At 43.1% G+C, this 27,948-nt stretch overlaps 1 protein-coding gene across 2 annotated transcripts in view; it reads right to left on the reverse strand.

The window, feature by feature from the left end:
* Positions 1–27,948, reverse strand: part of SGCZ (sarcoglycan zeta) — a 453,455-nt gene that overhangs the window by 171,130 nt on the left and 254,377 nt on the right. Inside the window, exon 2 of one of the 2 annotated variants that reach the window (XM_038769257.1) lies at positions 2,473–2,667. In XM_038769257.1, the coding sequence (XP_038625185.1) occupies positions 2,473–2,667 (195 nt within the window). Of the gene's footprint in view, positions 1–2,472; positions 2,668–27,948 lie in introns of those variants that run through there. The other variant, XM_038769258.1, reaches the window with a different exon arrangement.

The raw sequence follows: 27,948 nt of genomic DNA on the forward strand, positions 1-27,948 counted from the left end.
ACACCATTCTAAGTGCTGGGGTAGATACAAGGTAATTAGGTTGTCCCACGTGGGGCTCTCAGTCTTAATCCCCATTTAACAGATGAGGTCACTGAGGCACAGAGAAGTGAAGTGACTTGCCCAAGGTCATGCGGCAGACAAGCGGCAGGGCTGGGATTAGAACCCAGGTCCTTCTGATTCCCAGGCCTGGGCTCTATCCACTAGACCACGCTGCTTGGTTGGGAACTATATTAGCTGCCCAAGTGAAAGCCTACCTTTATTGAAATCCAGGATTGGAGCTTGATTCACCTGTTTCAGATGGGTTTATAATATGGACTGGACAGCAAAACTCCACCAGAACAGAATGATTTGGGAAGCAGCATGGCAAAGTGGATAAAGCCCAGAAGCTCTGCCACTTGTCTGCTGTGTGACCTTGGGCAAGTCACTTACTTCTCTGGGCCTCAGTGACCTCATCTGTAAAACGGGGATTGAGACTGTGAGCCCCACTCGGGCAGGGACTGTGCCCAACCCAATTTGCTTTTATCCACCCCAGTGCTTAGTACAGTGCCTCGGTACATAGTAAGTGCTTAACAAATGCCATAATTATTGTTATTATTATTATTTTTGAATCCCTCTTGTAAATGGCCTGATCTGGGGACAAAGTGCATTATGCTTCAGGGGCCATTTCTTTGTGGGTGGTTATTCATTCATTCATTCAATCGTATTTATTGAGCACATACTGTGTGCAGAGCACTGTACTAAGCGCTTGGGAAGCACAAGTTGGCAACATAGAGATGGTCCCTACCCAACAACGGGCTCACAGTTTACTAAGCTTTTTATATATATATAGCATTTGTTAAGTGCTTACTATGTGCAAAGCACTGTTCTAAGTGCTGGGGAGGTTACAAGGTGATCAGGTTGTCCCACAGGGGGCTCACAGTCTTCATCCCTATTTTACAGATGAGGGAACTGAGGCCCAGAGAAGTGAAGTGAATTGCCCAAAGTCACACAGCTGGCAATTGGCGGAGTTGGGATTTGAACCCATGACTTCTGACTCCAAAACCCGGGCTCTTTCCACTGAGCCACGCTGCTTTCATTTTGAGGGTGGCTTCAGCTATATCCATACTGTTCAGACTGCTGATTCCCAGACTGCTGGCCAGAGGAAAAATAAGAGAAAATGTTTTCTGAAAATCTTAGTGGGTAGTTGTGGTTGCAACTACGGCATTCCAGTAACCGGTCCATTTGGACTTCAGACAGTCGGGGATTTCAAATCAGCTTCCTCTAAGGATGGTGACTTCTGAGAAAGCCTTGGCAAAAAGATGACCGCTTGGATCCTGGTCATCCCCTTGGTCTGCTTTCCAAATGCTCTGCAGCCATTTAAGGGTGGAAATTTCCTATTTGGAGCTCCTACTTTTGAGCTCTGACATCTAGTACCTCAAGGAAACGACCCATTAAGTATTTTTTATGTTTTTTTTTAAGCACTGACTATGTGTCAAGCACTGTTCTAAGCACTGATGTAAAGTTAATAAGGTCAGACGCAATCCCCATCCCGCTTGGAGCTCATGGACTAAGTAGGAGGGAGAACAGGTTTTGAATCCCCATTTTACAGTTGAGGAAACTAAGACACAGAGAAGTTAAGGGAGTTGTCCAAGTCAATCAATCAATCATATTTATGCTGGATCCTGGGATCCTGGTCATCCCCTTGGTCTGCTTTCCAAATGCTCCGCAGCCATTTAAGGGTGGAAATTTACTATTTGGAACTGCTATTTTTGAGCTCTGACAGCTAGTACCTCAAGGAAACGACCCATTAAGTACTTTTTTATGGTTTTTTAAAGCATTTACTATGTGTCAAGCACTGTTCTAAGCACTGGTGTAAAGTTAATCAGGTCAGACGCAATCCCCAACCCGCTTGGAGCTCACGGACTAAGTAGGAGGGAGAACACGTTTTGAATCCCCATTTTACAGTTGAGGAAACTAAGACACAGAGAAGTTAAGGGAATTGTCCAAGTCAATCAATCAATCATATTTATTGAGTTGCTTACTGAGTGCAGGGCACTGTATTGAGTGCTTGGGTCACACAGCAAGCAATTGGCCACCAGGATTAGAACTCAAGTCCTCTGACTCCCAAGCCCTTGCTCTTTCCACAGGGTCAGGCTGTTTCCCATTGTCAAATGATAATTGCAGTCGTTAAAATGCAGGGATGTGATGAAGTGCAAGTTTGCTTGTCATTAGTATCTGCCCAATCCACCTCTAAGGAAACTCTACTTTGTCCCAAGAAATGACTTTTCCAGTTTTAGCCCAAATCTAATGCCACACCTAGTCCAGGGTGTAAAGATTACTCGATCGTCTGATGATCCGGAGGCACATGCATTTTAGAAAACACTCAGGAACACAGCTATTGAAAATTCCCCCTCAAAGCAATGAATCACAAAGGGAAAAGTTATCAGTGTCTCGGACTAAAAGCAACAGGTGTAAAATCATGGTGGTACTTACCACTGTGAAATTCATAACCTTCAATATCCATATTGTCATTGCTAAGTTAACAATCATGGTAACCAACAGCAGAAGCACAAAGAAGTATAAGCACCTCTTTCTCCATCCATAAATTCCCACGGGATATAGTTGGGGATTCTCGGCTCTGGGCAGGTTATTTTGCTGTGTGGCCAGTATGTATTGTTCTCGTGTCATCTGAAAAGAGGCAAAAGACACACTGAAAATGTAAAATCCCAGAGAGCCTTCTACTCTACCTGCGCTCCACAGATTGGCCGATTGACTAGGCCCCATTCCCACTGCGGGGATGACCTGGTGCATTGCGGGGTTCGGGGAACTGGAGCCTTTCAAGTGATGGGTGTGGGCACAGCGATGGGAAGCGCCTATGGCTTCTAACCCAGCTCGGACCAACCCAGCGGGAATTCCCTGATGGTCCTCGGGAGCCCCCATATTCAAAAAAGAAAAGAGAAGGAAGGGTAGTCAAACGGGTTGGTCACAGAACAGGACCGCCTCTGCCCCACCAATCACCTCTAGCTCCATCTTGCCAACATTAGGGATCAGGGGAATTTGTCTGCCAGCCACAGAGGGGTAGGCTAAGTTATCCCTAGTCTATTTCCCTCCCCTCCAACTGCAGAGATGATAAATGAATTTAATTCTGGCCCCTCGAGCTCCCAGAAAGTTGAGGGCACGGGCCAATAAAGATGAAAGAAGCATCGTGGCTCAGTGGAAAGAGCACGGGCTTTGGAGTCAGGGGTCATGGGATCAAATCCCGACTCCACCAACTGTCAGCTGTGTGACTTTGGGCAAGTCAAGAACAGTGCTTTGTACATTGTAAGTGCTTAACAAATACCAACATTATTATTATTTCCCTTCTCCGTGCCTCAGTTACCTCCTCTGTAAAATGGGGATAAAAACTGTGATCCCCTGTGGGACAAACTGATCACCTTGTAACCTCCCCAGCGCTTAGAGCAGTGCTTCGCATGTAGTAAGCGCTTAACAAATGCCGTTATTGTTATTATTATTGAGAAAGATAAACGTGGGTGCAAAGCAGTATGGCCTAATGGGTAGAGCCTGGGCCTGGGGGTCGGAAGATTGTGGGCGCTAATCTGCTGTGTGACCTTGGACAAGTCATTTTCCTTCTCTGGGCCTCGGCTACCTCATCTGTAAAATGGGGATTGAGACTGTGAACCCCATGTGGGACAGGGACCCCATTTGCTTGCATCTACCCCAGTGCTTAGTACAGTACCCAGCTTATAGTAAGTGCTTAACAAATACCACAGTTATTATTATTATTATACAGTACTCACAGTTGCGAAAGTTCAAATTGAAAATAGAACCTTATTAGCATACGCATATAAATACACTGAACTCTACATATACAAAAATACATACATGCCAAAATGTGGCTGTATATTTCAGTATCAATCAATGGTACTTATGAGTGTGATGCATTGTACTAAGTCTTGGGAAAGTACAAAAGAAAGAAAACATGTTCCTTGCCCTTAAGAGGTTCACAGTCTGATTAAAGTATATGTTAATAAAGCTTTGTTTAAAATACTTTTAAAGGTAGTTCTTTCTAGCATTCCAGATGTGTAGGCATGACCTGTTCCTCATCATTCTAAGTGAAACTACTAGTACTGTCATCAGAATCAACGAGTCGGTAGCATTTATTGAATTCTTACTCCGGGAAGAGAAACAGCATGGCCTATTGGAAATAGTGGGAGTCAGAGGGCCTGGGTTCTAATCCCGGCTGCACCGTTTGCCTGTTCTGTGCCCTTGGGCAAGTCACTTAACTTCTCTATGCCTCAGTGACCTCATCTGTAAAATGGGGATTAAGACTGTGCACCCCATGTGGGACATGGACTGTGTCCAACTGGACTGGCTTGCATTTACCCCAGTGTTTAGGACAGTGCCTGGCACATAGTAAGTGCTTAACAAATACCATTGGGGAAAAAAAGAAGCAAATGATATCAAGGAGTGGACAGAAAATCAGGGTCGTGTATTAATACTTGTCGGGGTATTTTTTTCCTCAGAGATAAAGTACATGCCGTGCATGTACTTTATAAATACTGGTGCTAAAACCACATGGAAATATCAAATATGCTTATATACACAAGATCTGAGGATGGACTTGAATAATTGCTCGAGTCCAAGAGGAGGCTGGAAAGTTGATACAGCCTGGGTTATGGATAATTAGTTGTGGGAAGAAAGGCTTGTTTAAGGTAGGATAATAATAATACCAATAATAATATGTGTTAAGCACTCACTATGTGTCAAGCACTGTAGTAAGCACTGGGGTGGATATACTATAATTCGGTAGGACACAAGTCCTGTCCCACATGGATCTCATAGTCTTGGGAGAGTTTTGAAGGTTCATCTAATGTCTTGAATTGAGCAAATCAAACAGATCCAACATTGTTAATATCTTGATGCTACTTTCATCTCAGAGGGAAAAAAGGGTCCAAATCTGGGCACCATGTATGTGGTTTTTTTAAGAATATTTAAAGAAGGGGAGGTTTCTACTGTTCTTCCTGAAGGAGAAGTATATGTGGCAGTTTCAGTTTCCTCACACAACTGCCTTCGCAAATCTTTCTCATCTGTGTCAAACGTACAATCACGATATCTCTCCATGATGCTTTGAGATCTTGGAAATCTACTTGCCAGTATCTTGGGGTCGCATTTGAAATATAACTAAAAATACATCTCAAATAAAGGTTCTCATCATCATCCTCATCATCATCATCAATGGCATTTATCGAGCGCTTACTATATACAGAGCACTGTACTAAGTGCTTGGGAGAGTACAACAGAATTGGCAGATTCATTCCCCGCCCACAACAAGCTTATGGTCTAGAAGGGGAAACAGAAATTAATATAAATACATGATTTATAACATATAATTTCAAGATGCACGGCCTCACCCTCCCACATCCATCTTTCTAACTTCCACTTGGATTTGCGAATGGTGAGAAAGCAGAAAGAGCCTTCTTGGTGTTCAGTTGATATTTCCCAGATTTTTCACATTTGTGTGTTTATAGCAGCAATCCCATGCAGCAATAGCACTGGAAATCTCCAGGATGGCTTTGTGTTTTGGGTCATATATTTTTCCAGTCCCCGTGACTTCAACAAAAGTATATCTTATAAATAATACTGGCTATCTCCTGTCATCCAACTATTGCACTGTAAGAGCCTGGAATGGGAGGGGAGAGAGGTGGAAGGAAAGGGATGGGGAATTGTGGAGACAGGAAGATAAAGAGACTTATTTATACTCCTTTCCGCAATATCTTTGCACTTACCCTTTCCCACTACTGGTAAATAACTGACACCATCTCCCTCATTGAACTGTAAACGCACCAAAGGCAGAGACGATTTATTTTGTCTCCACCAATGCTCAATTAACACCATTGACTGATTGAAGCAGTAGTTCACTTCTCCAGAGTGACTTTGGTTCACTTTAATCATTCTGATGAAATTCCAAAATGTTCGTATACCTGCACGTCTCCAAACGATGCCTAGGCGCTGCTTCAGGCAATAGAAACTCCGCAGTTAAATTTCATTTGTCCCAAAGTTATGTGCAGAAAGGCCTAAGATAATATCAATGGTATTTATTAAGTGCTTATTGTGTGCAGAGCACTGTACTAAGCACTTGGGAGAGGACAATACAACCTTCCCTGTCCACAGCGAGCTTACTGTCTAGAAGCCCCATGTCTCCATACAGACTTGGATTCCACATCCCCTTCCTTTTCTTCATGTTCTTCTTCCTCTCCCACTTGCTTTCTGGCTAATCTGTGCCTCAGAGTAGCTGAAACATATTGGATCGGTTTATTCACAGAAAAGATTTTGATCTAATTGTCAGTCTCATAAAGTGTTCATCTGACAAGCATCAAGGCCTAAATGGAAAAGAGCCCAGGCTTGGGCCTCAGGAGACCTAAATTCTAATCCCAGATGGCCACTTGACTACTGCGTGACCTTGGGAAGTCACTTAACTTCCCTATGCTTCGGTTTCCTCACCTGTAAAATGGGTGTAAAATACCTGGTCTTCTCTCCTTCTTAGAATGTGAGCCCCAAGTGGGATAAGGACTCTGGCCTATCTGCTTACAACTACTCCAATGTTTAGTAATCAATCAATCATTTACTCAATCAAATTTTTTTTAGTGCTTACTGTGTGTAATAATAATAATGATAGCAATTATTAAGCACGTACTATGTGCAAAGCACTTTTCTAAGTTCTGGGGAGGTAACAAGGTGATCAGGTTGTCCCACGGGGGCTCACAGTCTTAATCCCTATTTTACAGAAGAGGTAACTGAGGCCCAGAGAAGTTAAGTGACTTGCCCAGAGTCACACAACTGACAATTGGCAGAGCCGGGATTTGAACCCATGACCTCTGACTCCAAATAATGATAATAATAATAATAATGGCATTTATTAAGCGCTTACTATGTGCAAAGCACTGTTCTAAGCGCTGGGGAGTTTACAAGGTGATCAAGTTGTCCCACGTGGGGCTCACAGTTTTAATCCCTATTTTACAGATGAGGTAACTGAGGGCCAGAGAAGTTAAGTGACTTGCTCAAAGTCACACATCTGACAATTGGCAGAGCTGGGATTTGAACCCATGACCTCTGACTCCAAAGCCTGGGATCTTTCCACTGAGCGACACTGCTTCTCAGTGTGTGTGCAGAGCACTGTATTAAGTGCTTGAAAGAGTACACTATAACAATATAACTGACATATTCCTTGCCCACACCAAGTTTACAGTCTAAATGGCACTGATATAAAAAACATTGCAGAAAAATTGCAAAAAAATTGCAAAAAATTACTGTGCATTAATGCTGTGGGGCTGAAGGAAGGGTGATTAAAGGGTGCCAAGTATCAGGGTGATGCAGAAGGGAGTGGGAGAAATGGAAATGAGGGCTTAACTCAGGGAAGGTCTCTTGGAGGAGATGTGCCTTTAATAAAGCTTTGAAGGTGGGGAGATTGATCATCTGTTGGATATGAAGAAGGAGGGCGTCCCAGACCAAAGGCAGGTCTTGGGCGAGAGGTCGGATTAGTAGCGTGCTTTCCACAAAGTGAGCACAAACCAAATGCCACAATTATCTGAATGTATTATACTTTTCTAGAATCATCCAGGACTAGAGTTATCCATCAAAATGCTGTGAAGCTATGGCATCCCTCTCATTTTTGCTTTTCAAGGCAAACCAGTGAAGGCTTTGATCCTGCCATATAATAATAATAATAATGATAATGGTATTTGTTAAGCACTTACTATGTGTCAAGCACTATCTAAGCACTGGCATAGATACAAGGTAATCAGGTTGTCCCACGTTGGGCTCACAGTCTTAATCCCCATTTTACAGATGAGGTAAGTGGTTTGCCCAAGGTCACACAGCATATGAGTGGCAGAGCTGGGATTAGAACCCACGACCTCTGACGCCCAAACCCGGGCTCTTTCCACTGAGCCACGCTGCTTCTCTAAAATGATGGTATTTGTTAAGCGCTTACTATGTGCCATGCACTGTTCTAAGCTCTGGGGTAGATACAAGGTAATCAGGTTGTCCCATGTGGGGCTCACAGTCTTCATCCCCATTTTACAGATGAGGTAACTGAGGCCCAGAGAAGTTAAGTGACTTGCCCAAAATCAAACAGCTGGCAAGTGGCGGCGCCGGGATTTGAATCCATGACCTCTGACTCCCAAGCCCAGGATCCTTCGTGGTAATATTCCCCAGGCAAGGGGTGAATTGCCCATTTTTTTTTTGTGGTATTTGTCAAGCTCTTGTGTGTGTCAAGGAAGGTTTAAAAGGCCGTGATCTGCTTCATTGATTCTCTGATGATGTCAGGTTTGCTAGTAACTGAAAAAGAAAAATGGTCTCCTCCCAAGTGGGTGGCCCAGCAAAACCTCACCCTTGTCTTGCAAACTCTAGCAGCCCCAAAGAACCAATTAATTAATCAATCAATGGTATTTATTGAGCATTTACTATGTGCATAACACTATACTAAGCACTTGAGAGAGTCCAATACAGCAGAACTAGCAGACATGTTCCCTGTCCATAATAAGCTTACAGTCTAGAGGGGGAGAAGGTGATTTGAAGATAACCGAAAGATCGTTCTTCCAAATTACTCGGAACCACATTCGTGAGGCTCATCTAAAATGTGGTAAAATTCATTCTTTGTGGCATTATCATGTAATCATTATCATTATTCCGAGGGATGTCCATAAAACAACTTCTTAACACAGGTCACTCATCAGCCTTCATGTTAAGACAATCTCATTACATGAATGGAGTCAGTCTCTTAAAAGGGGCATAGTAGAACTGGGTGGACGACTACCATCCTGAAGCAAATTTGAAATCTGTTTCTGGGTAGTCTTTACCCTGCGAATTGGATATTTTACCAGGCTAGTGGGACTCTGGCCCCCAAAAAAACCAAATGATGAAAGTTTGGTGGTAATGGAGAACTTTCTAGGTCAGGCATTCCGTTAATTTTTCAAGGAAGCAAACTTCTCCTGAGGTATTCAATTGCTCTAAACTCCATTTGGAGTGGAGGATAGGATTAATGTGGTTTAGAAAAGAAATGAGAATTTAGAAGGCTCTGAAATAAAACCCACACACTAGAAAGAAAATGGCCTTTCAGCAATGAGATTGAATTTATCTTTGCTGAAGTTACTGAGGGGCTTCGCAAATCTAACGAACATCCCTATTTCAGCAGGCAAATGGCATAATGGAAGGCCGAGAGAGAAAGGCTGCACAAGGAAACAAGAAAAAACAGAAAATATTGATTATTGAATTAAATCTGTTGAATTAAATCTCAAGGAAGTCAACTGCACTAACAGCAATGAGGTGACTCTAAGTTTAATGTCCTAGGTGACAGGTTTTTTTTGTTGCTGTTGTTCTAAGTATCAAGAGATTTTCTGTTTCAACCTTACGGAAGACATTAACGCAAGGTCACGGAAAATACATGAGCTGAGGTAAAGGCCGGTAAAAAGAACACATCATTTATTTCTCATTTCAAATTGGTCCTTGAGCTGGTTGCTGATCTTGCCATTGGTCTGTCCTCGAAATGGGTCATATGAATTCCCCAGGGAGATTTACCCTCTTGACCTGATTCCGGTCAGGTTTAAAGTTCAGCCCCAGAATAATTTTCATAAAGATAGTCTTGGCAGGCCAAATTAATGGTTTAGGAGGTACAGACCCCTAGCTCTGCTCGTCAAACAATCAAGAGATTACACTGGTTGCCTAGTATGTACTGAACACTACTAAGCATTAAGCCAAATTCAATAGGGACAGAAGATATGTTTCTTGCCCTTGAGGAGTTTAGAGCGTAATGGAGGTGACTTTAATGCTGCTTTTGGCATATTACCCGCGCTCAATCGATACCATCGATTGGCTAAAGCCATTTCCTGTTTCTTCCCCTCATAAAGCAGAGCTTTCCCACCCTGCAGTTGAACTGCATGTCTCGGGGATCCTTAAAGGAAATTAAGTCTGCTGGTGGCAGAGATGAAGGGGTGGGTGGGAGCTCAGAGCCCCTGGCATTCCCAGGCAGTAGCTATCAGTCAAATAATAATAATAATAATAATGATAATAATAATGATGACATTTATTAAGCGCTATGTGCAAAGCACTGTCCTAAGTGCTGGGGAGGTTACAGGGTGATCAGGTTGTCCCACAGAGGACTGTGAGCCCACTGTTGGGTAGGGACCGTCTCTATACGTTGCCAACTTGTACTTCCCAAATGCTTAGTACAGTGCTCTGCACACAGTAAGCACTCAATAAATACGATTGAATGAATGAATGAGGACTCACAGTCTTAATCCCCATTTTACAGATGAGGTCACTGAGGCACAGAGAAGTGACTTGCCCAAATTGGCAGAGCCGGGATTTGAACCCATGACCTCTGACTCCAAAGCCCGAGCTCTTTCCACTGAGCCACGCTGCTTCTCGTGCCTCTCTGGGCCAATCAGGACGCAAGCATAAGGGTGCACTATAAGAGAAAAACCCTTCTGTCATCTCTCAACCTGATGCTTTTCAGTTCCTCCATGCTGAGAAGCAATGTAAAAATTCTAGCAGCAGATTCTTCGATGGTGAGCTAATTAATAGGTTAGATCGCACTAAGGCTGTTAAGACAAATGGCGACTCTGTAAAATGTTTGCGACCTGGTGTTAGCTTTGCCCCAGGCAGATGCGGCCTTTAACTTGTGTACCAGGGTGATCGGAAGAGAGGAAGAGAGGGTTATACAGAAGACTTTATAAGCTTAAATGTTTTAGGCTATTATCCACATGTAGAAAATTAGTCTCCCATTCTGTACCTGAGGGAATATGGTTTTGCTAATAAAAGGCCAAAGACAGACGATGCTGGTTTCCCAGCAGAAGTCTTTGTCAGCTAGGAAACGGTCCATTTTTCAACTGAGATCAGAGGCAGCATGGCCTAGTGGATATGGCCTAGCAGATAGCACAGGAGCCTGGGGGTCAGAAGGACCAGAGTTCATTCATTCAATCGTATTTATTGAGCGCTTTCTGTGCGCAGAGCACTGTACTAAGCACTTGGGAAGTACAAGTTGGCAACATATAGAGCTGGTCCCTACCCAACAGCGGGCTCACAGTCTAGAAGGGGGAGACAGAGAACAAAACAAAACATATTAACAGAATAAAATAAATGGAATAAATATGTACAAGTAAAATAAATAGAGTAATAAACATGTACAAACATATATACACATATACAGGTGCGGTGGGGAGGGGAAGGAGGTAAGGTGCTTACTATGTGCAAAACACTGTTCCAAGCGCTAGGGAGGTTACAAGGTGATCAGAGTTCTAATCCCGGGTCCACCACACGTATGCTCTGTGACCTTGGACCAGTTATTTCATTTCCCTGTGCCTCAGCCTTCTCATCTCTAAAATGGGGATTAAGATTGTGAGTCCCATGTGGGATCGGGACTGTGTCCAACCTGATTAGCTTGTATCTAACTCGGCACTTAGTACAGTGCCTGGCACACAGTAAGTGCTTAACAAATACCATTAAAAAAAAATTCCAGGATTCCCCGAGAAGCAGCATGGCTCAATGGAAAGAGCACGGGCTTGAGAGTCAGAGGTCATGGGTTCAAATCCCGGCTCTGCCAATTGCCAGCTGTGTGACCTTGGGCAATTCACTTAACTTCTCTGTGCCTCAGTTACCTCATCTGTAAAATGGGGATTGACTGTGAGCCACCCGTGGGGCAACCTCATCACCTTGTATCCCCCCAGCGCTTAGAACAGTGCTTTGCACATGGTAAGTGCTTAATAAATGCCATTATTATTATTATTATTACCTCATCTGTAATGGGGATGAAGACTGTGAGCCCCACGTGGGACAATCTGATCACCTTGTATCCTCCCCAGCGCTTAGAACAGTGCTTTGCACATAGTAAGTGCTTAACAAATGCCATCATCATCAACTCCCTATTTGATCCCTCAGTAGCTGAATCAGGTTGACCCCTTTCTAGTCTTCAAAAAACAAGAAGTATGAGCTGATTGTGGATCCACAAAGAGACTCGGGGCAAAATTTTAATAATTATTGTGGTATAGTTGAAGTGCTTACTACAGGCCAAGCTCTGTAATAAGCGCTGGATTTCCTATAAGACAATCAGGTTGGACACAGTCCCTGTCCATCATGGGGCTCGCAGAAAAAGGAGGCAAAGGAGAGAACATAGGTGTTTAATCCCCATTTTACAGATGAGGAAACTGAGGTACAGAGGCCTCACTGCCTTCCCTGCCCACCATCCCCACTGACACTAATCAAGCAAATCCTCCCTTCAAAACCCTACTGAGAGCTCACCTCTTCCAGGAGGCCTTCCCAGACTGAGCCCCCTTTTTCCTCTCCTCCTCCCCATCCCCCCCTCCTTCCCCTCCTCACAGCACCTGTATATATGTTTGTACAGATTTACTACTCTATTTATTTTCCTTCTACATATTTACTATTCTATTTATTTTGTTAATGATGTGCATGTAGCTATAATTCTATTTGTTCTGACGATTTTGACACCTGTCTCCAGGTTTTGTTTTGTTGTCTGTCTCCTCCTTCTAGACTGTGAGCCCGTCGTTGGTTAGGGACCGTCTCTATATGTTGCCGACTTGTACTTCCCAAGCGCTTAGTACAGTGCTCTGCACACAGTAAGCGCTCAATAAATGATTGAATGAATGAATAAATCATACCTGCTGGTCAGGCCCACTTAGGGCTCAGGACTGGAAGTCACAAGGAGCTGGGATCTAATCCCAGCTCCAGCACTTGACCGCTGTGTGACCCGTGGAAGCTCACTTCACTTCTCTGTGTCTCAGTTTCCTCATCCATAAAATGGGGATTCCATATCTGTTCTCCCACTCTCTTAGAATATGAGTCCCATATATGAGCTGCAGAGAAGCAGCGTGGCTCTGTGGAAAGAGCACAGGCTTTGGAGTCAGAAGTCAGGGGTTCAAATTCCGGCTCTGCCAACTGTCAGCTGGGTGACTTTGGGCAAGTCACTTAACTGGCTCAGTGGAAAGAGGACGGGCTTTGGAGTCAGAGGTCATGGGTTCGAATCCCACCTCCGCCATGTCTGCTGTGTGACCTTAACTTCTTAACTTAACTTAAGTGACTTAAGTTAAGTCACTTAACTTCTCTGAGCCTCAGTTACCTCATCTGTAAAATGGGAATTAAGACTGTGAGCCCCACGTGGGACAACCTGATCACCTTGTATCCCCCCCAGTGCTTAGAACAGTGCTTTGTACATAGTAAGCACTTAAAAAATGCCATCATTATTATTCTCTGTGCCTCAGTTACCTCATCTGTGAAATGGGGATAAAACTGTGAGCCTTCCCTGGGATAACCTGATCACCTTGTAATCTCCCCAGCACTTAGAACAGTGCTTTGCACATAGTAAGCGCTTAACAAACACCATCATTATTATTATTATGTGAGCAAAGGCTGTGTGAGCAAGTATTGTATTGACTAATTTGTACTAATTTGTACATATTTATTCTATTTATTTTATTTTGTTAATATGTTTTGTTTTGTTGTCTGTCTCCCCCTTCTAGACTGTGAACCCGCTGTTGGGTAGGGACCGTCTCTTTATGTCGTCAACTTGTACTTCCGAAGCGCTTAGTACAGTGCTCTGCACACAGCAAGCGCTCAATAAATATGATTGAATGAATGACTAAGATTAAGCCCCCCTCTCCCAGACTAAGCCCCCCTTTCCTCAGCTCCCTCTCCCCTCCCCATTGCTCTGACCAGCTACCTTTTCTCTAGCCCCCTCCCCACCCCACAGCACTTGTGTATATATGCACATATTTATAATAATAATTCTACTTATTTTCCCTAATGATGTGCATATATCTATAATTCTATTTATTTATAACGATGCTACCGACACCTGTTCACTTGTTTTGATGTCTGTTTCCTCCCTTCTAGACCGAGAGCCCACTGTGGGCAGAGATTGTCTCTGTTTGTTGCTGAATTATACTCTCCCATGCACTTAGAACAGTGCTCTGCACAAAGTAAGCCCTCAATAAATACTATTGAATGAATGAATGACTAAGCCCTCATTTCCTTTTCCCCCACTTCCTTCTGCATCCCCCTGATTTCCACCCTTTATTCACCCCTCCTTCAGCCCCACAGCACTTATGTCCATATCCATCATTTATTCATGTATATCAATAGCTGTCTCCCCCACTAGACTATAAACTCAATGTGGGCAGGGAATACTATTATAGCATACTCTCCTAAGTGCTTAGAACAGTACTCTGAACACAGTAAGAGCACAATAAATACTCCATTGCTTAGTACAGTCCTTGTCGCATAATAAACACTTGAGATACTATTATTTGTAGTAGTATTATTATTAATAAAACCTATCAGCAATCAATGTATCCCGAGCTAAGCTGTGAAAAAGATAAGAGACCAATCTAGCAACACTAAAAGGATCAAATGCTAGTCAAAGGCAGCTAGAGGCATGAAAATAAAGCTTACAAAGACCTAATGTTACTTCATAGCTAAGGGACTGAAATGGCTTGAAATAAACCCATACTTAAAATTCTGCAAAATGGTTTGGGCAATTAAAAAATAATTAGACTTTATGCAAATAACTGTTGATAAAAATCTGAGAAAAGAGAAATAAATACCTCGGCCATGACAAAGAAACAGGCCCCTGAATTTATTCAACAGGCATCGAAGCTTTCCCCCCTCCCCATAAGGGAGAAATAAAAAGTGGTTACCTGATCTGAGAGAAACCTATAAACAAGTCTAAAAGAGAGAATGGAAATATTCTGGTTGTAACTATCCCCTATCCCTACTAAAATCTTTAATATACATTGTTTGGGGAAAACAGTATTTGAGACCATTTAGAGGATAATGGAACAATAAAATAAGAAAAACAAGTGGGGAAGTCAGACAGAAAAAAACAACAACCCAAAAACCAAAGAATACCCAACTTGCATGGGAGAAACTTAATTTCACTCTGGATAAGAGTTATTGCCATCAGCTACGGGATTTTAATACTCGCCATCCAGTGAAATATTTTTATCTCCATAAGGTATCCAAAAGAGAATCTTTTGGGAAAAGTTGCTTCTCCCATGAAACTCTTTCGTATTTTTAATGAGGTAGAGATAGGGGGAAAGCCAGATTATAGGAGAATTAAAATAAAATTAATGTAGTTAATCTGAGGAAAAAATATGCGCCACTGCTAGCTAATGTCCTCAATCAATCAATGGTACTTATTAAGCACTTACTATGGATAGAACACTGTCCTAAGCTATTGGGAGTGTATGATATAACAGAAGTAGCAGACACGTTCCACGTTATAGTCGTTATAGTCATTACCTGTAGTATTTGTGAATGGCAAATATTCTAAGTTCTCTCTCTTAGACTGACCTTTGGCCCACATCCTTCCTCATATTATTCTCCCCCTCTTCAAAGCCTTATCGAAGGCCCATCTCCTCCAAGAGGCCTTCCCTGACTAAGCCCCCCTTTCTCCTTCTCCATCACCCTGATTTGCTCTCTTTATCACCCCTCCCTCAGCCCCACAGCACTTATGTCCATATCCATAATTTATTTATCTCAATGCCTCTCTCTCCCTCTAGACTGTAAGCTTGTTGTGGGAAGGAAATGTGCCTGTTATATTTTTATATTGTACTCTCCCAAGCCCTTAGTTCAGTGCTCTGCACATAGTACGTGCTCAATTAATACAGTAGCGCTCAATAAATAGGATTGACTGACTGACTGGGGGCAGATTGGTTCTCCATAGCTCAAAGCCCACTGACACCTGCGGGGTAGGACCACTTAGGGCTCAGGACTGGGAATCAGAAGGGCCTGAGTTCTAATCCCAGTTCCATCACTTGACCACCATATGATAATGTGGTGAAGCTTTGGTTTCACGCTCCGTGTTTATGCTAGATTCTTGGTTTTGTTCATTATGGGCCTCTGACAGTACCAGAGAGCCTGGGAGCAGGGACAAAGAGATAAAAGCTTGGGTTTGACTCATTGGGTCTTCTAAAACTTTCTGCCACTCCCACGTCCTCCTTCACTTCTTCTACCCACACAGCTCCTAACCCTTTTTGACTCCACACCCTAAACGTGAAAAGCAGCGAGGCCTAATGGCTAGAGCCTGGGCCTGAGAATCAGAAGGACCTGGCTTCTAATTCCAGATCTGTCCCTTGTCTGTTGTGTGACCTTGGACAAGTCATCTCACTTTGCTTTATCTCAGTGACCTCACCTGTAAAATGGGGATTAAGACTGTGAGCCCCTTGTCGGGCATGGATTGTATCAGACCTGATTAGCTGGTAACCACCCCAGCACTTAGTACAGTGCCTGGCACAAATAACATAAAAAAATCAAAGTTGTCATCTTTGGGATCAGGACTCCCCAAAGTTAGTCCAGATCTAGGGGAACACCCTACAGGTGGACACTATGCGGATATCATGGATTAAATTTTGATAGACATTCCAAATATGGAATTCAGTCATGTACAATGAGAGATGAAGAGTTCCCCATCTCACCCCCAACTCACACAAACCAACAGATTACTCTGGGTTTAACAGAGACAAAAACGGGAATCCAGATTTATTCCAGGACTGGGAAGAAGGAATCTTCCTCGAAAGGAAACATTTTCTCATTTACACTAACAAAACACTGTACATCACTATAATTTCTTGCAGTACATTAAAATTTGACTTCCTTAGTAAGCAGTCAAACACAATTAAGTTATATCTAGTTTATAGGCTATTCCAGATCTTTGACTGAAACAAATCCAATATACCCGTTTCCCAAAGTGCTGCTAACATATGTGATAGACAGTAATCATATCCCAGACTGAAAAATCCCTCCCTCGACACCATCATACTCCAGCAATTCTAAGGAATTGGATCTGTGCAAGTGGATTCCTTCTTTGCCTCGAGGCATCATTAAGCCCGAGATCTTGAAAGACGTAATCAATGTCCAATAAGTGAACTATTCACTCCTTTTTCTCCCCAGCTCATTATTATATCTTTCCCAAAGGACAAGAATCACTTAGGCAGAATCGTTGAAGACAATGCTATAACTTCCATCCAATTAAGCTGTCCGCAATGGGTGTAGATCATTTTCGTGCAATTAGGTTGTCCGTGCTACGTGTAAATCATTCTGAACTTCTGTAAAGTGCTTCAATCCCATGAGTTCTAGTAGCATCACACAAATTCCAGTAATCAGGTGGGATGGCAGGGCCTGCCTTTATTGAATGTCATCTTCCAGTTTGAAAATGTAGAACTGGGCAATCAGAGGTCCCTATTCAGTTGCCAGTTACCCCAGTGGATATCCAAGGAAACCCAAGGGCAGCGGAGTTCAGTTTTCAATTTGAATTTGGGGGCAATTAGGGAGATGGGATAGAGGGGTCTCTGAGAGCCGACAGGCCAAAAAGATGCCATTTTTCAGCTCTGATCGGAAGCTCTTGGGTCTTGTCATACTGACGTGGGCTGAACGAGCCTGCAGGTCAGGCTCAGACAGCTATGGGGTTCCTCACTCCGGCATGTAGGGACACAGACAGGGAAGAATGGGTAGGAAATGTGGAAAACGCAGCTTGGCTATAGTGGATAGAGCATGGGCCTGGGAATCAGAAGGACCTGGAGTCACAGTCTTAATCCCCATTTTCCAGATGAGGCAACTGAGGCCCGGAGAAGTGAAGTGACTTGACCAAGGTCACACAGCAGACAAGTGGCGGAGCTAAAATCAGAACCCAGAACCTTCTGACTCCCGTGCTGTATCCGCCAGGCAATGTTGCTCCAAGACGAGTTGTAGAATTGGGGATTGTCATTGACTGAAGGATTTTCAAGGTGAAAGGGAATGGAGTAATGAGAAGGGGGAAGAAAAGACTAAGCCGAGAAGAGAGGTAAGTAGAGTTATATTTATCAACAGTAATCTCTGAGTGCCCACTGTACAGAGAACACACAGAAGAATAATCAAGCGGTGGTCCCTAGTATGCGCTAACTGTGCACAGAGCACTGTACTAAGCAGTTGGGAGAATACAATACAACAGAGTTGGTTGACATGATCCCTGCCCTGAAGGAGCATTTGATCCTTATCCTCAGGATTAATCAGGGAATGCCTCATGGAGGAGGTGGGGTCATACAAGTGTCTTTTACAGCACTCTACTGTTGGGGCTCTTTCCTCTCTCTCTTCTAACATAGAAAAATCTACCTCAGCTTCAACCCTTCCCTTCCCCCTTCCACTCCAACACGGCACAGTTTGATCGACTTGAATAGTTTGAGCAATAATTCAAAAATGCCATTGGTCTGCTGGGTTACCTTGGGTAAGTAACTTAGCTTCACTAAGATAAATAAGGTATCAATACCTGTTCTCCCTCTTACTTAGATTGTGAGCCCCATGCGGGACAGGAACTCCATCTGACCTAATTGATTTGTATCCACCTCAGGTGCTTCCATACAGAAAAAAACCCAACAACAAATAGCAACAACAACAACAACAACGAAAACCCCCCAGAAGTATGGTCAGGTACCTAGATGAATAAATAAGGGAATAAATCAGTAGCATCAACTGCCCTTTCACTTCCCCCTTTAGATTTCGAACTCCTGGAGGTAAGATGAAACAAATCATGCTTCTCCTGCATTCTCTAAAGTTCTTAGTAACCATGATTTTCATTTAGTAGATACTCAATAAAGATTACCCAGTTGACAAAGCAAAAACATTTAAAAATGAAATGAAACCATCAAAAGTTTCAAGGATCTTGCAAGCTGACTTTGTATTTGATGCTAAATGTATGAAATGAAATAATTCTTGATAGTCCTCAAGTACAATCGTCCCCTCTAGACTGTAAGCTTCCCACACTCAATTATAAGCTCATCATGGGCAGGGAATATGTCTACCAATTCTGTTATATCGGATTTGCCCAAGCACTTGATTCAGTGTTCTGCACACAGGAAGTGTTCAATAAATACCACTCATTGATTGATTGATATGCCTGGGGGAACGTGGAAGGGAATACAAAAGAAATAAAGGCAAATCTACCTCAGAAATATTCATTCCTTCAATTTGAACAAATCAGTGTTCATTTAACAGAGCACTAAGTAGATCCCAACAAATTTCATTTATCCGCAGCTCGATGGAATCAAATCATCTGAGAATGACATTTAAAAAAGCAATATCGGCACAAATTTTTATCAGAAGACAAACTCATACATTAGATGGCTTGATTAACACTTCGGAGGCTGTAAAAAGGAAGGACCACATTCCCTGCCCACAGTAAGCTTACAGTCTAGAGGCGAGCTTAAAGTCTAGATTGCTTAATCGATGATCCCCACATGAGACAGGGGCTGTGGCCAACCTGAATACCTTGTACCTACTTCAGTGCTTGGTGTATAGTAAGCCCTTTAGAAATACCATAATTAAATGCCAAAGGAAGCAGAAAAATCAAGGGGTGGTGGCGACCGAATCCCAAAATAAATCAGGAAAGATTATCATTAACAGAACTGAACACTAAGGAGGTGCAGAAAAACCATTTAGAAGAATTGATTAATTGCCTAATATGCACAGAGTACTATTTGCTGAGTTTTAAAAGGTGTGGGGCAGAGCACTAAGAAAGTCAAAAACACAGATAATGATGGCATTTATTAAGCACTTACTATGTGCAAAGCACTGTTCTAAGCACTGGGGAGGTTACAGGGTGATCAGGTTGTCCCACGGGGGCTCACAGTCTGAATCCCCATTTTACAGATGAGATAACTGAGGCCCAGAGAAGTTAAGTGACTTGCCCAAAGTCACACAGCTGACAATTGGCAGAGCCAGGATTTGAACCCAGGACCTCTGACTCCAAAGTCCATGCTGTTTCCACTGAGCCGCGCTGCTTCTGTAAAAATGAGGGTTGGTCCATATTTGAGGAACTGGAGTACGGCAAGTCGCTTCTTACCATCCATTTGAGCGTTCACAAACCCTTCAGGTCTCCAACTGGAGAACTCACAGAACTTTCAAGCTGGATTTTCAAGTACTGACTTGGCAGCAGTGCAAAATAAAAATGGATTGAAAAACAAAGGGAATGACAGTGATATCTTGGATTCTACACTAATTGAACAGTATTAGGAAATTCTCTTTTGAGAATACAGTATGCTATATCAAGAGGAGTTACATTAGGAATAATGTGTAACGTTGGAATAAAAAAAAGGAAAGGTAGATTTGTCAGAAATCATGAATGCTAGATACTAGAGTCCCCATCCAGTTGCACTTTGGTTGAAAAGGTCAAAAAGGTTGAAAACAATATTTTTCTTTCTCCTATTTTCTGGGCTGGATCAAGCAGAGGAAAAATTGGTATGCTAGCCACAAAAGTATGATCTACTCACAATGTACTATGACCAAATGTTCACTTCTGTTTTGGGGTTGGATTAATTTTTCATTTATATTTTGGTCCTATTTTAAATTGCCTTTCAACAATCCTTACTTTTGCTGTTCACATCATGTACCCTTAGGGTCACTACAATTATATGGTGGAAAAAAAAATCACCAACCATTTCCATTTAATTCCAGAGTCCATTGAGACTTTTTTTTCTAAAATAGACACGGGGCATGAAAAATGAATTTTCTATGATACACAGATTTCAGTATTTATTTTCTCTCTGACTTTTTTGTTTTTTTTCATGAATCTTTAAAAAATCCTAGCATAGATAGATACTGCCGAAGTACAGCCACATTTTTTTCTAAATCATTTCACTAGAGCTGTGTGGGAGTGAAAAATGAAATTCAAAGTTCTAGCTCCGAACAGTAAAGTTCACTGCATCATTACAATGCTTGGAAGTTCAATATTTCAAAAGAGCCTGACTTCTCAGTTGTAGAAAAAAGGGACTTTTGACATTAATGTCAACAGGACTTAAGTCAGCAAGCCTCTTCTGACTGTGCAATTTGCTTAGCTTCATGTTGTCAATTATAATTCCACTTTCCTGCTAGGTCGATACAATTAGATTCCTAGAGAGACTACATCAGAAGCACCAAGAAGAGAGGAGCTGAGGTCTACAATTTTCTTCCTCTACGGCCAGCGTTACTTGATTCATTGTCCATCAATGTCCAATGAATGGTCCAGCCTTAAATATTGTTCTCCGATAATGCTGTTGGACCCAAGAATGGCAAGAGAGGAACAATTGCTACTATAAAATATTGAGATTGCTTTGAACATCACCCCAAGGGGGAAAGATATTACCAATCCCTATTTTATAGAACCTCATTTTCCATAAAAGTATAATGATAGTCTGGTTAGAAATAGCAACGGGCAATTTATTAGTCACCGCGACTGCCTATTCTGATAAGAGTTCCAAATTACAGGACATTACATTCGCACACACACACACGTGTGATGACAATCTCTCAGGATTCTCCTTTGCCTCCATACTCATTCTTTGCTAGCCCGAATCATTTTGGAGATAGCCTTTCTGGGTTTTATTCTGTTTTCCTGTCACTTTCCTTAGTAAAGGTATTCTTGGAGATACTGAATCCTACAGATCTTCCCTGACGAGAGGTCTTCCCTGACGAGGCCCTCATTTCCACTTCTCCCACCCTCCTCTGCATCACCCAAGCACATGGATTAAGACCGTGAGCCCTATGTGGGACAGGGACTGTGTCCAAACTGATTACCCTGTACCTACCCCAGCACTTAGATTGGTGCCTGGCACATAGTAAGTTCTTAACAAATACCACAATTATTATTATTACTATTATTACATGGACTGTGTCCAAACTGATTGCCTTATATCTACCCCAGAGCTTAGAACAGTACCTGGCACATAGTAAGAACTTAAAAAATGGCAAAAAAAACCCACAAAAAACTTGTTTTCCAGGCAAGAAGAATTCCTTCAACAGTTCCAAAACTTTGAGATCTTTTGTGTTCCCCTCAGAAGCCTTTCTGAGGTCTTCTTTCGTCTCTGAAGTCAACCTTTATGGACTTAAGAAGCCAAAAGATGACAGATAGCTGTGGTGCACTAGGAGAACCAACTTTATATATCAGATTCATCCTTATTTAGGCAGTCTGAATTAGTTCATCTATCTTATTTCTACTATAAGCTCCTTCAACATGTACTTTGTCTAACTCTCCATTCAGAAACAGTAACGACATTGGCATGGGCTAAGTGCTATTTATATGCTAAGCTCTACGGTAGATACATAATGGATTGACTTTGCAGTGGTCTGTTGTATTTGAAGGGGGAGGGAGATCCAGGCCAGAGGCAGGATGTGGGAGAGGGGTTGGAGGTGAAATAAACGGGTTCGAGAAATAGTGAGCAGATTGGTAACAGAGGATCAAAGTGAGCATGATTGGTTGTAGTAGAAATTCGGCAATATAAGATAGGAGGGGGCAAGACAATTGGGTGCTTTAAAGCTGATAGCAAGGGGTTCGTGTTTGATGTAGAGGTGGTTGGGCAACCACTGGAGGTTCTTGAGGGGTGGGGAGACGTGGGCTGAATGTCTTTTTAGAAAAATGATCTGAGCAGCAGAGTATAGTATGGATTGGGTTGGGGAGACACAGGAAGCAAGAGGCCAGCGAGGAGGCTGATGAACTTTTTTTAGAAAAATGAGAGACAGGAGTGTGTACATACACACAACCACACACTCACGCACTGATAGCCTTGGTGGGTTCTAAATAACTTCTCACCGGGAAACAGGGCTGAATGGATTTCAGGAGAAAGAATGCTGCCACTGAATAACTGAACAAGAGCTCGACACTGTACCTGAGAGAAGTGGTTTAGAAGTCCAAGTAAACTAAGTTTTCTATTTTGACCCTTCAAATAAAATTGGTGTCTGGCACAATTTCTGTCAGGGCTGGACTCCTTTCACCCAACAGGACAGGGAAATACCGAACATGCCATGACACCGGATGGGGCTTCTGGGATGAAGTTTCTGAGCATTGATGATATCACGTGTGACATCCCTAGGGGACAGGTTTGCGAGAAAAAACAAAAAACAACCCAAGACTCCCTACTCCACTGCAGTTCCCTCCGGAAATGTGCGAGTCCACTTTCAAGTCACCTGGTAAATGTTTCAATGTCCACTGGAGTAGACAAACCACATTTTCAAAACCATAAATTACATCTTCTATGTTCATATAAAATGAGAGACAGTTGCTCCTGAGGACAGAGAGGGATGGCCCCCAGGGACTCAAAAAGAGTGAATATCTTACAACTTAAAGCAAGATGCATTTTGAGAAGTGGAATGGCCTAGTGGAAAGAGCTTGGGCCTAGGGAGGAGACCTGATTTCTAATCCCGGCACGGCCCTGGCGGCCAAAGCCACAGGAGGTTAAGTTGTGTTGGGCTGGTGGGCTAACAAATGAGATCAGTATTATCGTGAGACAACAGTTGTAAAAAAAGATGATGATGATGTCAACGATAATAATCATTTTGTCATTTGCTCAAAGCTTACTATGTGCCAGGCACTGTACTAAGCGCTGTAGTGGATACAAGAAAACTGGGTTGGACACAGTCCCTGTCCCACATGGGGCTCACAGTCTTAATCCCCATTTTACAGATGAGGTCACTGAGACCCAGAGAAGTGAAGTGATTTGCCCGAGGTCACACAGCAGACATACGGTGAAGCCGGGGTTAGAAGCCAGCTCCTCCTGACTCTCAGGCCTGTGCTCTATCCAGTAGGCCACACTGCAAAAGAGACACCTCAGCATCTTATCAACTTTAGGGGGATTTCTCCATCTGGCAAAACCCTCAAACTTTTTAGGGAGTCCATCCCACAGAAGCCACCATGAGACTGTAAACTCCTGTTGTACTGTACTCTCCTAAGCTCTAAGTACAGTGCTCTGCACATAGTTAGCACTCAATAAATGCCACCAATGGATCGGTGAGCCGAAACTGAATTGGAAACTGCTTATTTAGAAGTGATTGTCATTGCACCTCATGGAAATTGTCTGTCATTTCTTTTTATTTTCCCTTTAATAAATGTCCTTTAGGATCTGTTCGTCTAATTATATTTGCTGTTGTACTACCCCAAATCAAGTGACAAGAGGCACAGATGTCGGTTTCATTTACACTGGAAACACCCAATGACAGGAACATTCTCATTCTTTTCTCTTCGGATCGCTCAACCTTTCTCTCCGTCCCCGGTAACATTTGCAAGGCATGGTTTTTCGTCTCTCAGAGCAGGGACAATTTCTCTTTTGTGCAGTGCCAGAACATATTTCTTTTGACTGTGATCAAGTCCTTTGTTCGCACCTTTTCATTCCAGTATAAAATCTTTCTATGGTCATGCACTGCATTCTTTGTTACAGTAGCTGAAATGTCCTTTTATGACAGTAGCAGTGTAATGTTTTGTTGAGCCATTGTTGGTCTGCCTATGTTAATTGAACTGTGCAGTTTAGCATGTAAACGGGTAACCCGTACTTTTTGACTTGCCCCCCTCTCTCATTCCCTGTCCTCCCATCTCTTCTTCCCCTGTCTCTCCCCCGGCTCTTCCTTCTCCCCTCCAGACCTTCCTTCCTCCTCAGGGAGCACCATGGCCTAATGGAAAGAATGCAGAAGTAGATGTGATATGGAGGATGTGGGTTCTAATCCCAGCTCCGCCACTTGCCTGCTTGGGCAAGTCACTTCACTTCTCCGGGCCTCAGTTTCCTCAAATGGAAAGTGAGGATTAAGATCGTGAGCCCTACTTGGGACAGGGGTTGTGTCCAACCTGATTATCTGGTATCTTGCTCATGGGTTCAAATCCCGGCTCCGCCACTTGTCAGCTGTGTGACTTTGGGTAAGACACTTAACTTCTCTGTGCCTCAGTTACCTCATCTGCAAAATGGGGATAAAGACTTTGAGCCCCCGTGGGACAACCTGATCACCTTGTAACCTCCCCAGTGCTTAGAACAGTGCACTCACTATGTGCCAAGATTAACAAATACCACAATTATTATTATTATTAGATATTTCTCTCACCCTGGGGCCTTTTGCCCTCCTCAACTCTTCCTCCTCACCCGGCTCTCCCATCCCCCTGACCCCCAGCTCTTCCTCCCCCGACCTTCAGCTCTTCATTCCCCTATTCTACCATTTCAGTCCTCCCCTTCCCCCCTCAATCTCCCTCTTTTTGCCCTCTCTCCATTTCCCTCCTTCTCCTCCCTCCCTGTCATCTAACTTTTCTGGGCCTCAGTTTCCTCATCTATAAAATGGGGATCCGATATCTGTTGATATTTGAACTGTGAGCCCTGTGTGGGACAGGGACTTCCAATTCTTCCAATCTGATTATCTTGCATCTACCCCAATGCTTTGCACACAGTAAGCGCATATATACTACAATTCTAATCACTAGGTGGACTCCCAAATCTGCGGCGGAGCTGCTTCATGATTTCGATCCCGGACCCTGAATCCCAGGGAGCAATTCCCTCAGCAGCCTCTTCACCCCAGGTGAACCACATCTTTCCGGTTTGCACAGCAACAACAACAGACACAGCAACACAACCAAGGATAGACTGTGTGCCTATGCTCAGCGTGTGGGGTTGAGGGAGGCCACAAAGTGGATGGGGTTGAAGGTTCTGCACAAATACTTAATAATTGTGGCATTTGTAGAACACTAATGAGCGGGCACTGTATTAAGTACTGTGGAAGATATACAATATTCAGGTTAGAGAGCGTCCCTGTCCCACATGCAGCTCACAGTCTAACGGGGAGGGAGAACAGGTATTTAATGCCCATTTTACAGATGAGGAAACTGAGGCACAGAGAAATAAAGTAACCTGCCCAAGATCCCACAGCAGAGAAGTGGTGGAGCTGGGATTAGAACCCAAGTCCTCTGATTCCCAGGCCCGGGATCTGTGGGCAGGGAATGTGTTATGTTATACTCTCCCAAATGCTTAGTACAGTGCTCTGCACATAGTAAGTACTCAATAAATACCATTGATTGATTTATTGATTAGGTCAGGCTGCTTTTACTCAAGAGAGAATTTCCCTTTCAGTCTTTTTTTTCTTCGTGTGGAATTTATTATGTGGGCGCATGTACCTAAAACCACCCAAAACACACATTTTCGAACTTCTAGAGCCATGAAAAATCTAAGGAATCTAAAATAGCCCCCTCAATGTTATCTTTCATGCCAGAAAAAACAACAAAATTTTAGCACCTATACTACGGTAATATCCAAACATCAACTCCAATTCTATATCTTTCCTTGACTCAGTCCTCTGCTTCTAGTGAACTCTTTTGAAGAAATGCCGCTGGCTGCCTTCAGGAAAATACGGTTTCCACCTCAGACTGAAACAATATGGAAATGAAACTATTAATATTCAGGAGTAAACAGGATTTTTATCTAGCCTGTAGCAATGTTTCCTTACGGAGGGCTGGGGTTAGTTTAAAATGTGTTGGTGTATATCTTATTTGAAAATTGCTTTGGAAGACAGCCAGTGTATAATGAAGGAAACAGTAGTCGCCAAATAAATATTGCCACCAGATGTTTAGAAGTTACTTTGGGGTCCCTGGAAGGAGAGGTATTTGTTAAGCACTTTCTATGTTCAGTATCCAACCTGATGATCTTGTATCTACCCCAGAACTTGATAAGCACATAGAAAGCGCTTAACAAGTACCATTATATCAAAAGAGAAATATTAGTCTGTGAGCCCCATGCAGGACAGAGGCTATGTCTGATTTGATTTGCTAGTTTCTACCCCAGTGCTAAAATTCAGTTCCTTGGATTTTGGTAAGTGCTTAATAAATGACATTCTTTGAAAGATTAATTTAACAGGATCTTCCTGGGCAAACGATCTGTTGCATCTAATCTGAAAGATTCAGTGGACCAGGCAGAACATTCGGGCCGGGAATGCATCAAGAGGCCAGGAGGTTTTCAGAGATAACGTGTGGTTTCAGGAGTGGAATGGCCTGATCCCTTACCAACGACTGTCAAACTAGGGTGGCCTCTTTTTTTTTAATGACATTTGTTAAGTCTTATTACGTTTCTGGCACTGTATTAAGCAGTGGGGTAGATACCAGCTAATCAGGTTGAACACAGTCCACATCCTATGTGGAGCTCACTGTCTAATCCCCATTTTACGGGTGAGGTAACCGAGGTCCAGAGAAGTGAAGTGACTTGCCCTAGGTCACACAGCAGACAAGTGGCGAGGTAACCGAGGTCCAGAGAAGTGAAGTGACTTGCCCTAGGTCACACAGCAGACAAGTGGCAGAGCTGGGATTAGAACCCAGCTCCTCCTGATTGCCAGGTCCGTGCTCTATCCACTAGCCCACACTGCTTCTCTGTTGCCCATGTGGAGAGCGGACACCCCTTTCTTGTCCCAGAAGTAACCCACCAGGGTCTGTCATGTTAGGGCGCCTCTGCTCTTTACCCGATTGAATGTCAGACAACAGCATTCACGCTTAGAACAGTGCTTTGCACATAGTAAGCGCTTAATAAATGCCATCATTATTATTCACGGAAATCTACACAACCATGTTCATTCAATGGCTGGGGGCCGGGGGTGGGGGGAGGGACCCTCTAGACTCTAAGTTCATTGTGGTTAAGGAAACTGTCTGTTTATTGTTATATTGAATTCCCCCAAGCAGTTAGTACAGTGCTCTGCACACAGTAAGCACCCAAGAAATACGATTGAATGAATGAATGACCCCCAACTCCCTTGCGACTCCCTCCCTCTATTCATACATTCAATCGTATTTATTGAGTGCTTACTGTGTGCAGAGCACTGTACTAAGCACTTGAGAAGTATAAGTCGGCATCATATAGAGACAGTACCTACCCAACAATGGGCTCACGTCCAAAAAGGGGAGACAGACAACAAAACAAAACATGTAGACCACAGTCCTTGCATTGCCCTTCCTGGGTCCGTTTTTGTGGGGAGGGAATGTGTCTGTTTATTGCTAGATTGTACTTTCCCAAAGGCTTAGTAAGGTGTTCTGCACAAAGTAAGCGCTCCATAAATATGATTGACTCGACAGCAAACACGGGCACCTCTGTGGAATCAATGGAGGGAGGCTGAGAACTGACAAGAAAATCACCAGGCTTTGTGGCTTCTGGGGCAGGTTTGGAGAGGGCA

Source organism: Tachyglossus aculeatus, chromosome X5 (assembly GCF_015852505.1).
Source record: "Tachyglossus aculeatus isolate mTacAcu1 chromosome X5, mTacAcu1.pri, whole genome shotgun sequence".
Classification (NCBI taxonomy): Eukaryota; Metazoa; Chordata; class Mammalia; order Monotremata; family Tachyglossidae; genus Tachyglossus; species Tachyglossus aculeatus.